The 14,604-nt window shown below is 42.8% G+C and overlaps 1 protein-coding gene across 1 annotated transcript; it reads left to right on the top strand.

The window, feature by feature from the left end:
• Positions 1-3,472: 3,472 nt before the first annotated feature.
• On the top strand, positions 3,473-14,234 carry cbln1 (cerebellin 1 precursor). Its single transcript, XM_017696380.2, has 3 exons — positions 3,473-4,102; positions 4,624-4,743; positions 10,102-14,234. Exons 1-3 carry the CDS (start codon positions 3,851-3,853, stop codon positions 10,297-10,299), a joined length of 570 nt encoding a protein of 189 aa, XP_017551869.1. The 5' UTR covers positions 3,473-3,850; the 3' UTR covers positions 10,300-14,234.
• The last annotated feature ends 370 nt before the right edge of the window (positions 14,235-14,604 follow it).

The raw sequence follows: 14,604 nt of genomic DNA, 5'->3' as shown, positions 1-14,604 counted from the left end.
TTTTGATTGCGAACATATAGACACATATATTCACTCTCCCATTCACTCACTCACTCACTCACTCATTCACTCACTCACTCACTCACTCACTCACTCACTCACTCACTCACTCACTCCCACCCGTGCTTTCACTCACTCACTCGCAGTGAGAATCAGAAGATTTGATGTGTGACAGGATGCTCCTGAGGGACAGATGTCTCTCTCTCACACCCACACACACACACACACACACACACACACACACACACACACACACACAAAGTTCAGCTTCAATAACTCATCTAACACTGCTTATCCTTGCCATCATGATAATCTCTCTCTCTCTCTCTTTGCCTCCCTTTTTGTGTATCTCTCTCTTTCTGTACCTCCCTCTGTGTATCTCGTTCCATCTTTCTCTCTATATCTCTCTCTGTATGTCTCTCTATCTCTCTGTATCTCACTCTGTGTATCTCACGCTCTCTCTCACTATCTCTTTATCTATATCTCTCTACGTCTGTATCTTTGTCTCTCTATCCCTTTCTCTCCCCCTCTTTCTCTCTCTCCATCTCTCTCTCTATCTCTCTGTCTCTCTGTCTCTTTATCTAGCTCTCTCTCTCTCTCACTTCCCTGTTGTGTGATTTTGCATGCAGTAAGCAAAGCTGTTTCCAGTGAGCTTCATTCCGAGTCTTTGTTTTATCCTCTGAAGTCCAGGACTCTATGAGAAGGTTCTTGGTGAATCTACTGTTTCCTGGCTTTGTGCCTGGTTTGGGAGAAAACACATTAGGTGATATGCTGCCTGTGAAATGTTCTTTTGGCAGCTGCAAGTCGAAATGTGCCTCAGAGTCTTAACACTTTCTTTTATCATTTCCACTTTCTCCACACTTGCATGGACAGAGTCGCGTTTCAGCCAAAACAAGCAGTTTCAGATTTACACCGATTTTCTGCCTTTTTACTCATTAAGACCTCGTCTGTGTGGAGACCTGATTCCTTTATTTTGTTCCACTTTAAAATGAAATGAAGGTGCCTAACAAGTGTTCTTTGGTGTGATGCCATAGATGACCCAGTTTTGGCTACCAGAAGAAACTTTCCGTAGATAATTCTTTAAAGACTCGTTTTTGTGAAAGACACGTGTGAGTGTGAAGAACCTTTTTAAAGAATCTGTGAGGTTCTATTTCTTCATTTTTACTTGAGATGTGCTTCCAATCCAAGAACTATTTATGATCTGTTTAAGTTTTAAGAGTTTCCCTAACAAAACCTTTTAATGGCTGTGACAAATCCAGTGTGGTCCTTTTCCAACCTGCCCACTTCACGGGCCGGCTGACCTCAACGGAAAAGGCACAGATGAAGTGGCCAGGTCCCTGAACCTCTCTGACCTCATCATTTAAAAGTTCTCTGATGAACTGAGCCGTTTTGTGGTATGCTGGCCTCTTTATGTGAGTGATCATTTGAAAGGAACTGTCCACGCCGCGGTGGTGCTGAAACATAATAAAGCCCCTTTGTTTTCTTCTTTGCCCCTCTTAATGTGATCGATTGTGGTTTGGTACTGAGGCGCTGCTCAGCCTCTCAATGATTTCCACGTGCCTTTAATTAACTCCTCAGCTTATGTATTCCTCTGCATGCTTTGCTGATGCTGCCGCTGTTTCTCTGAAAATGTCAAGATCGTCCGTTGCTCTTGTTTAGTTCGCCATGTCTCCCCCACCACCAGCACCAACCCCCACCCACCCACCCAAAAGCCTGCTCGCTGATCTAATTTATTAAATGTCATGTGGTGAGTGCGCTGGCGCAGAGTGATCGGCGCAGGCCTTCCGCAGCCAGAAGCGCGTGCAGGCTTTTAGGGTGGAGTCCCGCACGCCAGGCCCTTTCCATCAGACCCCCGATCTGCAGGCGGAATACAGCAGAGCTGCAACGCACGAGCGCTAAGCGGCGGAGACAGCAGACAGGCCGCGCGCTCGCGTCCCGAAATCACTCACCGCCTGGGGCGAGACACGCTCAGCCGCGTGCGCGCGCGCGTGCCAGTGTATGTTTCTGCGTGGTTTTGGCTTTGCTCTCCAAAAATAGAGTTTCAGTTACCCAGTTGGTCAGTGTGTGGGCTGAGCGCGCGCGCGTCCGTTGTGCATGTGTGTGTGTGTGTGTGTGTGTGTGTGTGTGTGTGCGTGTGTTCATCGATTGTTGTGCTACACAAGTCCACATGCAGGCACGCCACGCAGAAATATAAAGAATTTAGAGATGTAAAGAAAGAGTGAAAGATATAGAGAAAGAGTGGAGTTATAAAGAAAGATAAACAGATACGTAAAGAAAGTAGAGTTTTAAAGGAAGATGTCGAAAAAGCAGAGAATGAATAATTATAAAGAAAAAGAAAAAAAGAGCTGTAAAGAGAAAGCACAGTCGTAAATAAAGTGAAAAATGTGATAAAGAGAGGAAGAGAGCTGGGAGAGAGAGAGGGAGAGAGAGAGGGAGAGAGACAGAGAGAGAGGGAGAGAAAGAGGGTAAAGAGACAGAGAGAGAGAGAGAGAGAGAGAGAGAGAGAGAGAGAGAGAGAGATTTGGAGCTGTAATGAAAGTGAAAAAGTGGCAAATATATAAAGTTAGAGCCATGGAGAAATAGAAAAAAGAAACAGATATGTAGGGAAACTAGTGATAAAGAAAGAGCACAAAAACACGAGAGAGAGAGAGAGAGAGAGAGAGAGAGAGAGAGAGAGAGAGAGAGAGAGAGAGATACAAAAAAGGAAAAAGAAACATATGTAGAGAAAGCAAACGAGAAAATGAAAGAGAGAAATATATAAAGAAGAAAAAGACACAAAAAAATGTTAAAAGTTTGCAGTGACCGAGTCGACTGTCTTTTCTAGGCTAATTTCTATTGTTGCTAGTCGCATGTAGATGATTAAAAACAGACGTGTCCTCCTTTCAGCAACTGGGGGTCCAGTGACGTATTCCAAAGAATACAGTAACAGTAAATAAAGCAGCGCAAATAACATTCAAACATGTAAAAAATACACAAACATATAAACAATACAACAAAAGAACAAAAATGACAACATTTTAAAATGTGCTATCTTGTCCAGCAGGTCCTGTCGACTCATGTTCTGACCCTTAATCCATCAAATCTCAAAAAACTGCAGCCAATCTGCGTCCTCCTGTCCAGCGCGCGACGTTAGGAGCTCAATCCGCCGCTGTTTTAACAGTCCTGGTTGGGAGGAGGGCATTTGGGGGGAGGACGGGGGGGGCGGGGGTCGTAACGTCTCCTTCCTGCCCTTTACCAGCAGCGCAGTCCACCTGTAGCATCCTCTCAGGGGGCGTGGTCGCCCTCCTCCGCGTCATAAAGAGCACAGGCGGACCCGCGCAACGCCATTGGCTTAAGAGAGGAGTCGCTCGTGCGCTGATTGGGCGCCGAGAGGAGGGGGACGGGCAGGATGAGGGAGAGGGGAGGGGCAGGAGAACAGCGCTCTCGAGCCTCCGCGCGCCTCACCTCTAATATCTCACATATCAATAATTGAGCGCGCGAGCAGCGACGGAGCCCGCGCTATGTGTTCAGGCGCGCGCCAACTGCACGAGGGCCTCGCGACGGAGTGAGGGAAGACGAAGCGAAGAGGAAGAAAGCAGGGGAAAAAAGTGGAACCCGAGGATCAAAGCACAGAAAGAGAAGGGGAAAAGGCAGTCCGAGGAAAGGCTCGAGACAAACCGAAAACAGAGTGAAAAACAAACAAACTTTATCTGGACGTCCGAAACGGGGGGAGTTCACTTCTAGCGCGGAGAGAAGGGAAACAAGGAGAGGAGCGCGTGAGACCTGCTGGCGTGACGCGCGCGGGGGAAGAAGTGAGTTGACAGCCGAGCAGCTCTCTCTCTCTCTCGGAGCGGAGACCCTGGGGGCGGTGATGTTAGCCGTGCTGCTGGGCGCCTTGTGGCTGGCGAGTCTCGCGAGCGCGCAGAACGAGACAGAGCCGGTCGTCCTGGAGGGGAAATGTCTGGTGGTCTGCGACTCCAACCCCACCTCGGACCCTACGGGCACCGCGCTGGGCATCTCGGTGCGCTCCGGCAGCGCCAAAGTGGCCTTCTCCGTAGTAAGAAACACCAACCACGAGCCGTCAGAGATGAGCAACCGCACCATGGTCATCTACTTCGACCAGGTGAGGAACTCTGGGCTCGAAAAGATGCTAAATGCTGGGGGTGGTGTTGGGGGGGTTGGGGGGGGCGGTTATCTGCCCCAGAGTCTGGAGAGAAAACGTGTCAGAAGAAAGTGGTGTGAGGTTCAGTATGTTCGGCTTTTCCTGGAACCATTGATTAGATCAAAAAATCGACACCAGAGTTCACCCTTAGCAAAAAGCATATCTAGTACCAAAATCAGGCAAAGAGCCGAACCATTTTCAGAAAAGAACCACACACAACAGGTTCTTCACTGCACTCAAGCTTTCAAATGGCACTTTTAGCTATCGTGGCTCTGTACACAACCCTCGCCTCTACTAAAGAACCCATGAAGAGCGTGTTTTAGAGGTACAGGCTTCATCCGCATCGTTCAGGTTTTTTCCTTTGTGTATGTAGTTTAGATTCTGTTGTTTAGTTAAAAAGCCTGACGGAGGTTCTGAACTGGCGCTGAACGAGCTGCTGCATCAGCCCTGCTTTTCAGAAACACCGCTCTTCTCTTCCTCAGGTTCTCGTGAACGTTGGTAGGAGTTTCGACGAGGAGAGGAGCAATTTCTTCGCCCCGCGCAAAGGGATTTACAGCTTTAATTTCCACGTCGTGAAGGTGTACAACCGCCAAACCATCCAGGTCAGTGGGGCTGATGGGTGCGCCACGCCGTGTGGTCACGGGGGTGTGGAAAGTGTGCACGAGCCAGTGTGTGTGTTACTGACAGTGTGTGGAGGAGTAGTGCACTTTCACCCCGGTCTAAACTAACACTGGAGTAACGTCAGTAAAGGACGGCTGGTCATTCTGGCGCGATTCACTTCAGCCGTCTGTCACACACAGAGAGCGAGCCGTGTTCAGCACCGCGGACAGCGCCCCGCCTTCACTCATGACACCCGAGCCTTTCTGCTCGTGTGAGCTGCTTCAACACACGTTTATGGTCTTCGCACCGCGCTAGAAACACTTTCCAGGTTTTGTTTTGTTTATTTGTTTTTGTTTCTCACCTTTAACTCGTCCGTCCTGCTTTGTTGCTATTCGGTGCTGAAGCTTGCTGCATTATAACAAGGCAAAAACGCACTACAAAGTAAACAGACGACACGTGCCGAGAAGCCAAATGCAAGGCAAAAGCACAACTTTAGACGTAATACCGAAAAAATACTTGCGTTCAGTGAAGGAAAAAGTCAACAAAATATCTCGTAAGAGTTTCACCTGTTTCAGCTCTTTATTACAGACTGAGCATCCGCTGACACCAACCTGCTGTTTCAAAGGCAGCAATCACAACCACAAAGTCCCCGAGGGGCGAAGACCACTCTGATCATATTCACTGCTACATTAGCTGGCTCTTTTGAGAACCATACAGAGACATTTCACGCTTACTGGTTCTTTGAACGGAAAAAAGGTTCTTCAAATTGATGGTGTTATGGTTCTATATAGCACCAAAGAGGGTTCTTCTGTAGTTACTTGAACCCTTTTTAGTTTTATGTAGAACCTGGTTCAAGTACCTCGTTATGAAAACTGGAAGTGCAGAAAAGCTCGGATATTGGTAAGTTAAGGCGGGGCGCTGTCCACGGTGCTGAACACGGCTGATATACTTCAGATGTCCAACAGTGTTGGAGTGAAGGGCTAGAACACACACACACTGCCCATAATACTCGCCCCTGTTCTGTTCACCCACATAATTTATAATAGTACATTAGGGTAGAAATGTGCTCAGTTACAGCGGTGCTGTTTTGGAGTGTTAGAAACCCAGTGGACATTTGTGCTCAATCACTGTTCTACTAATGGTCAACTGTGAGAAGCAGTGACATATGATATATACAGCAGAGTGAGGAATGCAGAGCTATTGGGTGGAGTTTTTGTAAATATAATTTCGCTCAATGACAGAATAACGTGATAACATTGGGAATTACAGTAATTCCTGTACAATAGAGATGATATTTGTCTACGCTCAGATAGATCTTCTTTCATACACATAAATCCACATATTCATTAATGGGAGATTAGGTGTACTGTTAGCTAAAACTAGATTCTGCCAAATTCTTTACTTTCATCACAAAATTAAACCGCTGTCTACGCAAGACTAGCAGGAGTACAGAATTCCAGTAAGGAAATCCAGCGAGCCAGCAGTTAAATACAAATAAGTCTCCTGACATCCATAAATAGTGCAGTAGACCATATCTACAATATATGGATCTCAAGAAACTCTGGGAAATGAGAATTGTGTGCACTGGCCGTAAATACACTGCTTATCTTTTTTTTTTCGATGCAATTTTTTTGAACATCTGGCCATTTGTTGCACATTCGTTTTATCAGATGTGAGTGGTGGGTTCAAATGCAGCACTTCAAGGACAAGTCCACAGTAGAATTTCATATGCATTTGGGTGCTGTATAATATTTTTAAAAAAGGTCTATAACAGGCCCATGTGAGTGAAGGCTCTGACTGCAGTCATGTGAACATTAAAATCCCCTTTGCCTTCTAAATGGTTACTTGGAATTCACAGAGGGTGCTTTGAAGTCTGAGAAACCATGGCAGAGACAAGATTGTATAATGAGATGAGTGAAATAAAATCATGAATGTTGCTAACTTTTACTCTTTATGTAAGTAGAAGTGTGAAATGCAAACGGCAATGGAGCACAAGCAAAGGCATATAGTAAGATGCGTAAGGCGAGAACACAGTGATGATTGCACTGTAATCCTCTTATAATAAGTTGATGGTATATAAAAAAATGATTGAAAGCGCTAATAGCTTCCAGTAATTTGTTATATATCATACTCTTCAAATTGCATAAAATTAAGGGTGCAAATCCTACACTGAACCACTACACTGAAGAGCTTGAGAGAGCGCAGTATGCCTATTGTGGCCTTGCTGTAATTCACAATAATAACATTGTAGTGATACATTGATGTATATGATATATAAACCCTCTCTTGGGTCTAAAGAATTCTCTCACAGAAGCTTTAGGGTGCACCTCAGCTTTCCTGGACAGAAGGTGTAAAGGCCTGACTGGAACTATCTGCAGTGCCGGAGAAAGTGTTCCATTTCTTCACATTCCAGTTGTTTTAGGTGTCTGCTTAGAATTCAGTAAGCTCTACAGGCCCTGTGCAATCAGATTAAGTAGCTCCATTTTCATACAGGCAGAAATTTGTATTATTTCCTACATTATATCTTCAGTAATAATACACTGAAACTGAACATTTTGGCATATTGTTATGGTGCACACCTGGTCTGAAGTAGAAAAATGTCATAATATAAATAGAAATGTAGCAGTAATGTACCACATATATTAAATCTATCTACACAGAGAGCTTCCATTAGGCTTAGGCCAAGAGTTAAGAAAAGAAAGGAATGTAAGCCGACCTTTATGACCTCAGAAAGCTTAATGTAGAAAAATTCTTGAAACTTTTCTACTGAACATTGTTCTTCCTAAGTCTCTGAATGTGACAGTGAGTAATTAGGGAAATTGTGCTCTCTGACTCTCAGTATCTGACTGTGTGAATGGAGACATACCAATCAGGAAAGAAAGAGAAGCACTCTCGTTTTCTCTTGAACCCAACGTGGGTCATTATGTCTGTCTTAGACGGGAGAAAGAGAAGCATGTGACTGGGTAACAGTTTTGGTGGTGTTTAAAGGGTGTGGTGGTGGTGGTGGGAAGGGGTTGTCTGTTGGGTCTTTTGTCAGTGCACTGCTGGCTGTTATCTGGACCGGAAGCTGTGTGTCAGAATCTGTCTGTTCTGCCAACAGCTGCATTAAACCGAGGGTGGAGACCCATTCAGTCGGCTTTCTATCCATATTCTCCCTCCTAATTGGGTGCTTTAGCATTAATGAAGTGGCTTGAATAGACCTGACACCATGCTCCAACCGCTTTCTCCATTTGCTCTGCCATGTAATTGCGGCTGATGGGGGTGACTGGGCGCATGTCTGGGCCTGAAATTTTAAGACAGTCCATTTTTCTGTGGCGAGAACAAGTCACTCAGAAAAATTCTTTGTGCCACGAGTGTCTTTTAACGCTGCTATTATTCTACAGTGCATTTGCTAATCTATTAACGCATCACTGTGGTACGAGGCATTGGACATAGTTGTTGGGTATTTTGTTTCATATTTTGTCACCTGTGTTTTGGCTCTGATGTGTGTAAATGTGTATTCATGTGTGTGTAATTTCCAGGCTTGGTATTGTGCCAGTTCACCTCTGTTTGTGCTGCACACAGACTGAGCATCTATCAAATGCCAGTTTCCTCCCTTTCTGAAAGTATCCAAAGAGTCTGACACAGAGTACAGCCACAAACAAAGCAGCATGTCAGTCCTCACTCAGGCCCATAGAGATGGTGAACAGCTTTACCACTTACTCAAGGAAACAATAGGTTGTGATAGTCAAGCATTCGCCAGCATCAGAAATAAATAGAGTGATTCTGAATTCTGAAAGAAGAGGTTAAAGAAGGCCAACCGGTCTCCTAATGCCTGGAGCTCTACAGTAAAGTGTATCACATCACCTTGAACTGCCGTATTCATTTGAAGCATTTGTGTCAGAACTTGTGCCTCGTTTCTTTTATGGGAATTTATATACGGAAAGGAAAAGAGACTTACATCTTATTTTCCTTTAAGAAGCGGATGAAGAGAAAAATAGAAAGAAAAAAGTGTTTGTGAGTGTAGGTGTGTCTTTATATAAGCCATTCGTCTATTTCAACACTTTCATTCCTATTATTCAGTAAATACATGGAAAGCGATGCAAGATGTTTGAGGTCATATGTAACTTCATAATATGAGTGAAAACATATTTATATGTAGGGACCAAAGCCTCATATCACATTATAAGACAAGGAAAAAAAAACTTTTCTGTACATTAATGAAACAGTATTTTGGACCATTTCTACTGGTCCATTCATGATGAAATGATTTCAAATTGTATATATATATAAATATATAAATATATATATATATATATATATATATATATATATATATATATATATATATATATATATATATATATATATATGTATATATATATACAAAAAAAAAAAAAAATATATATATATATATATATATATATATATATATATATATATTTGTATAGTCACTGTCCAAAGAAAAACATATATCTCATTTTTTGCGATTTTCTCTTTTCTTCATCATTTGAGCACAGCAGGCGCTCTTTACATTGTGTGAAAATGTAGTGATGAACGGACCAATAAAAATGCATCAGAATTGCTTAGAAAATAAATCTCTTTCCACTGACTTACATTAAAAGTAAATAATGTTTTTGCTTTCACCTGTAAAGTTACTGTTTTGGAAATACTTGTTTTTCTTTGTACAGTGACAGTCATCCCTGGTCAAATGCCTTGTCTAACTTATTTTTGAAGTGAAAATAATTGAACACTACTGAGCAAACTACTGCAAATTTTAATGCACAATATTTTACATTTCATGTTTTTTTCCAAAAATGTTAATATCAGCACATAAAAAGGTACATTCAAATTTCCTGAATATATAATATTTATCTGTTTTCAGTACGGGGTGTGTTATATTCACTTAGAAAATAAATAAAATATCATTTAATGGGGAAGGTTTCAAACTTTTACATATGTGGCTATATATATATATACATACAAGTCAAAAGTTTGGAAACACAAATCTGACTGAATATGCATTTTTCACAATGAAATATACATTTTGATATAATAGCTTACACTTAAATACAAAATAAATTTGGTTGGAAGACAAATACTAAACATTAAAGTTGATGCAAAATTGTATATATATATATATATGTGTATATATAGGTGGAGAAAATGGCATCAAGACAATTTAGACAGTTTAACACTTTTAGCCTTTGTAAAATTCTGTGTTATGACGTAGTTCTAATGTGTTCACTACTATCATAAAAAGTGGAAAACAGTAAAAATAGAGAAAATCCTTCAATGAGTTGTGTCCCAACTTTTGGCTTGATGATCAGCTGACAGGTTTGTTTGTCTCAATGGATTAACAACCTGCATTTGTGTTGCAGGTGAGCCTCATGCACAATGGGTGGCCAGTGATTTCGGCCTTTGCTGGGGATCAGGACGTGACTCGTGAGGCTGCCAGTAATGGGGTTCTGATCCAAATGGAGAAAGGTGACCGCGCCTACCTCAAGCTTGAGCGGGGCAACCTGATGGGCGGCTGGAAATACTCCACCTTCTCTGGCTTCCTCGTCTTCCCCCTGTAGAGGAGGGGCTTGCCACGGAGGGACTAATGCTCTTCAGCTCGCCGGCCTGGGGGAGGACTGTGGAGAATGAGAGAGAGAGTATGAGAGAGAGAGTGAGTGAGAGAGTGGATGACAGAGAGCGTATGTGTGAGAAAGAGAGAGATAGAGTTTAAAATTTAAAAAATAGAAGGAATAGGCAAGGCAGGCTCTCCAACACACTCGCTCGCTCTGCTGCTTGACTACAGCTCTGGACAGCCAAAACTTTTTTTTATTACACTTATCATTATGGTAATTAATGATTAACGAACAAACTACAGAGGCTATTGCCCCCCCCCACGCACATATCATCCATACCTTCATCTGCTTTAAGGAATGTCCATCACCACTGAACCGCAACCTCCATCTGTCCTCTGACCACCCACCTCCATTAGCTCACATTAATGCTTAGTCCTACTCTGTGTACATTCTCTCCATGAACATTACCTCACACACTCTTCCCTTCCGTCCTGATGGTTAATTTCAGTCACTCTGTTGCGTCTCTCCAGTCCGTCCTCTCCTCTCACAGTGGGGTGGGGGGGTGCCCTTTGCTCTTTCATGACTGGGGAATCTCCAAATCTCCTCAAAGAGACTCTTGCTGTATACCAGATATATATAGATATATAAAAAACCTTCAAATTTCTATATGATATACTCTATGGCTAACTGAATCTGGTTGACTATCTGTATTTCCGTATTTCAGTGTTAATACTTAGTGATTGTGTGTGTGGATCATGAGGCTGCTGCCCAGCTACCGATGCTTCTTGTTTTTGTTTTGGTCAAAAAAAATGTGGCTACACTGAACCTATATCAGAATTACTATAAAGGAATTTTATTATCATTGACTGTAAGATATATGTGAATATTAAGCAGGCAAAACTCCTCCCTTTTACTCATCAATCAGTTGATTTAATGATTGTTTTTTTATTATTTGCTTTGATCCAATAAAAATTAAATGGTCATTTTTATTTTTCTTAATCTGATTCTCGGCCTTGAAATGTGATCCAGCTGTTGGCTTGACGAACTAACTACTTACACAGTCCACATGCTACGGAGGTTGCATGTTTGTGTGTGTGTGTGTGTGTGTGTGTGTGTGTGTACATGTGTGTACACCTATGTTCATTTAGGTGTCAGCATGCTTATTTAGAATATGTGTGTGTGTGTGTGTGTGTGTGACAGTGACACTGACTTGTTCAGATCTCTATTCCCAGTGACAAGGATTTCTCCGGCTGGTCTCTCTCTCTGTGTCTCTCGCTCTCTCTCCAGCAGGTGATAGGGGCCTTTTCTCCTCTGCATTCAAGACTTTAATGAGCTCCTAGGGGGAAAATAATGCTTGCATAATAAGCAAACTCCAGTGTTTATGCACAAAATCAACTTGTGTTCATCTTTTCTGCTATTTTCCTTTCTTCACCCTGTTACCCCTTCTGTCCCATGTCACTCCCAGTGTTTCGTGCCTTCTGGCAGAAATTTGCACCCTCTGATTTTTTCTGTCATAACCTCTGTTATGTTTATTGTACCAAGTGTCAGATGAATTTGAGATTTATTCAAGCATTGATACATCTGGCACACATTCACAAAGTGTGCTCTGCATTGCTATTATGATTCCCAGTTGGATTGAAATGAACGACTTGGAGAGAGAATGGAAGAGCCTCCTGCTTTTTGTGGAATAACAAACGGAGAGAAGGAGATGTGCCTTGGCTGCCATGGCCCATCAGTGTCCTGTTATCCACTGGTTCTATCAGAGTCAACAAATCTCATAGAGCTGCATGGGTGAGAAACACATATAGAAATGGACACTTCCTTCTTGCTCCATGATTTCCCCTCACTACTCAGTGATCCGTTGTGTGTTGGGACAGCTAATGATGACCACCTACCCTGAAGAGTGTTGGCTAAAACTTAATCAGAAGCTTAAGAGGGTGAGAAGTGAAATTGAGAGTCTTCAGTGAAGTAAAGGTGCCTCCACCTCCATTACATTCCTGGCCTGTGCAAAAGGGCATTCGAGGATTTGAGGCTTACCATAATACAGGCTGCCACTGCCCTGCTGGACTCTTTTCTCTTGTCCACTGCAGGGCTGAGTTTAACTGTTCTAACAGCCTTTCCACTTGGGTGCAGTTTGGCGTGTCATGCTAACAAACCATAACCAGCATGCTTAGCCAACTGTGCTCAGAGCAGCAGAAGCATGTGAGTCGTATGACCTAATGACACACTGATTGGCTTTATGCACATATCGCTTTCGTCATGCCTCATTCAGTGTTGAAACTGAAAACAGCCTAACCATACAAGCCAATGCTGGTGTAGAATGGCATGATGGCATGATAGTGGTCATTGGTCCTACAGTGGGCTACTGAGAGAGTTTTCAGAAACAACTGCTGTAATGCCTGCTGCGAGGAGTTGAGCTGCTGAGGATGGTGTGCTGGTGTAGTAAACTGGGAGGAGGTTGGTGTCTATATTGGCCTTTGTTTGCCTGAATGCTTCTGCTGAGGAGCGCTTATTAGGACCCAGCGGCCCAGCCATCCATCTGAGGAGCAGACTGGAACAAGAGCCGACAGGCCGGCCAGGCGTGAAGAAAGAGAGAGAAAGACAGACAGAGAGAGAGACAGAGAGAGAGAGAGAGAGAGAGAGAGAGAGGGGTTTTTCTGTTCTCTAAGGTGGAGAATGTGGGATATGGTGGAACAGACAGAACAACTGATAGAGCGCTGGTGCAGATGATAGCCGTGTGTGGGTGTGAAACACTAGTCTACTGCTCTACTGCCTCCTTTTAACCTCTCGGTGCATTTAATGTCTGAGCTGAAAAAATGCACATATTGCACTGTATTTTTTAGGCACCTTCTCATTCCTACAATGGAAAAAAAAATCTAAAAATCTGCACAATGCAAATGTGTCAATCAGTAGCACATAGTGAACTCAATTAGTAAGTAACTGAAAGTAACTGAAAGACAGCAGTAGTGTTGACAAAACATATTGTTGCTGTTCAATAAACCCTGTGTCTCATTTTTTAATTTTTATTGCATCATTTAATTGCAGCAACTGTCCTTTGTATTATATGAACACATGAAGATAAATTGATCAATAGAAAAAAAGCTTTTTTTTTGCTCGGAATGTAATATTTTGCCATGCACTTGCATCAAATGGCAAAAAAGGTTTTGCCTTCTCCTATAAAGCTACCATTTTGAAAATATATATTTTTTTGGACAGCAACAATATTTTATTTCTGTATGACCAAATTATGTTAATTCAAAGCACCTTTTGCAGAGTGCAGGGTTGTGTTTTTCAGGCCCTGACACTGACCACCTGGCAAAGCACAATTTAGCCCATTAAACACATATCACTGCTTATCTGCAAAATCAGAAAAATTGCTTTAGGTGGATGAGTCATTCATATCTGTATGTACTGCATGAGTGTGAGTTGGGTGACCTTAAGGTCACAGGAGATACACGACGAGTAATGTGCATTGTGGCGTGCACCAGGTGTGTCTTTGGGCATGAGCCCGGTCCGCTGACTGGAGGCTGACTTGCAATCCATCTCTTCCGCTCAGGCTACACTGCCAGAGTCCTCTCGGCCTTCTCACACAGGAGCTTTGGGCAAGTGGCCCCTAAAGGAACGGTGTAAAAACAGCCATATGGTATCACTCCTGGAGGTGAGATGGCAAGATCCGATTTAAGATTGATAGAGTGGCAAAAGGGAGAGAGAGCTTGCTTTGTCCTTCAATTAAACTGCTGCAAGTGCGTTTAGACCCAATGTTGTACAGCATGGCTTAAACTTATTTAGCCATTTTCAGATAATCTTGTTAAAGGTTAAAAGAAGAGCAGCCAGTTGTAAAATAAAGAGTAAAGCCAGACCTCACTACTCTTCCATTTAAAAAGCAGCACATTCAACATATTGGCTATTACATAATAAAGATGCATTTAGTTCATAACCTACCACAGTTGTAGTGTGTACCTTAGCCTACAGTAGCTTTAAATTCATGGCTTATAAGCAGATTATATTAACACTTTTATATGTATGTTATATGGCCAAATGCATTTGGTTTCAACCACATCTATTGCTATTAGGTGAATACAAAGTACATAACCTTGCAATCTCCATAGACAAACACTGCCAGCAGAATCAGTCATGCTGAAGAGCTCTGTGACCTTAATCATGGCACTGCCATAGGAAGCCACCACTGACGCAAGTGAGTTTGTGTAATTTCTGATATGCTAGATCTGCTCCACTCAACTCTAAGCGCTGTCATTGTGAAATCGAAGTGTCTTGGAGCAACAAAAGCTCAACCATGAAACAGTAAACTAC

The sequence above is a fragment of the Pygocentrus nattereri genome, chromosome 7 (assembly GCF_015220715.1).
Source record: "Pygocentrus nattereri isolate fPygNat1 chromosome 7, fPygNat1.pri, whole genome shotgun sequence".
NCBI classification, from domain to species: domain Eukaryota; kingdom Metazoa; phylum Chordata; class Actinopteri; order Characiformes; family Serrasalmidae; genus Pygocentrus; species Pygocentrus nattereri.
Note: the sequence above shows the minus strand (reverse complement) of the source record. Positions and strands in the feature narration are given on the sequence as shown.

Excerpts from the sequence above, each read along its gene's own strand:
- cbln1 (XM_017696380.2), top strand. The coding sequence starts at position 3,851 with ATGTTAGCCGTGCTGCTGGGCGCCTTGTGGCTGGCGAGTCTCGCGAGC. Across the intron at positions 4,103-4,623 it reads TGGTCATCTACTTCGACCAG|GTTCTCGTGAACGTTGGTAG; the intron begins GTGAGGAACTCT and ends TCTCTTCCTCAG. Across the intron at positions 4,744-10,101 it reads ACAACCGCCAAACCATCCAG|GTGAGCCTCATGCACAATGG; the intron begins GTCAGTGGGGCT and ends TTTGTGTTGCAG.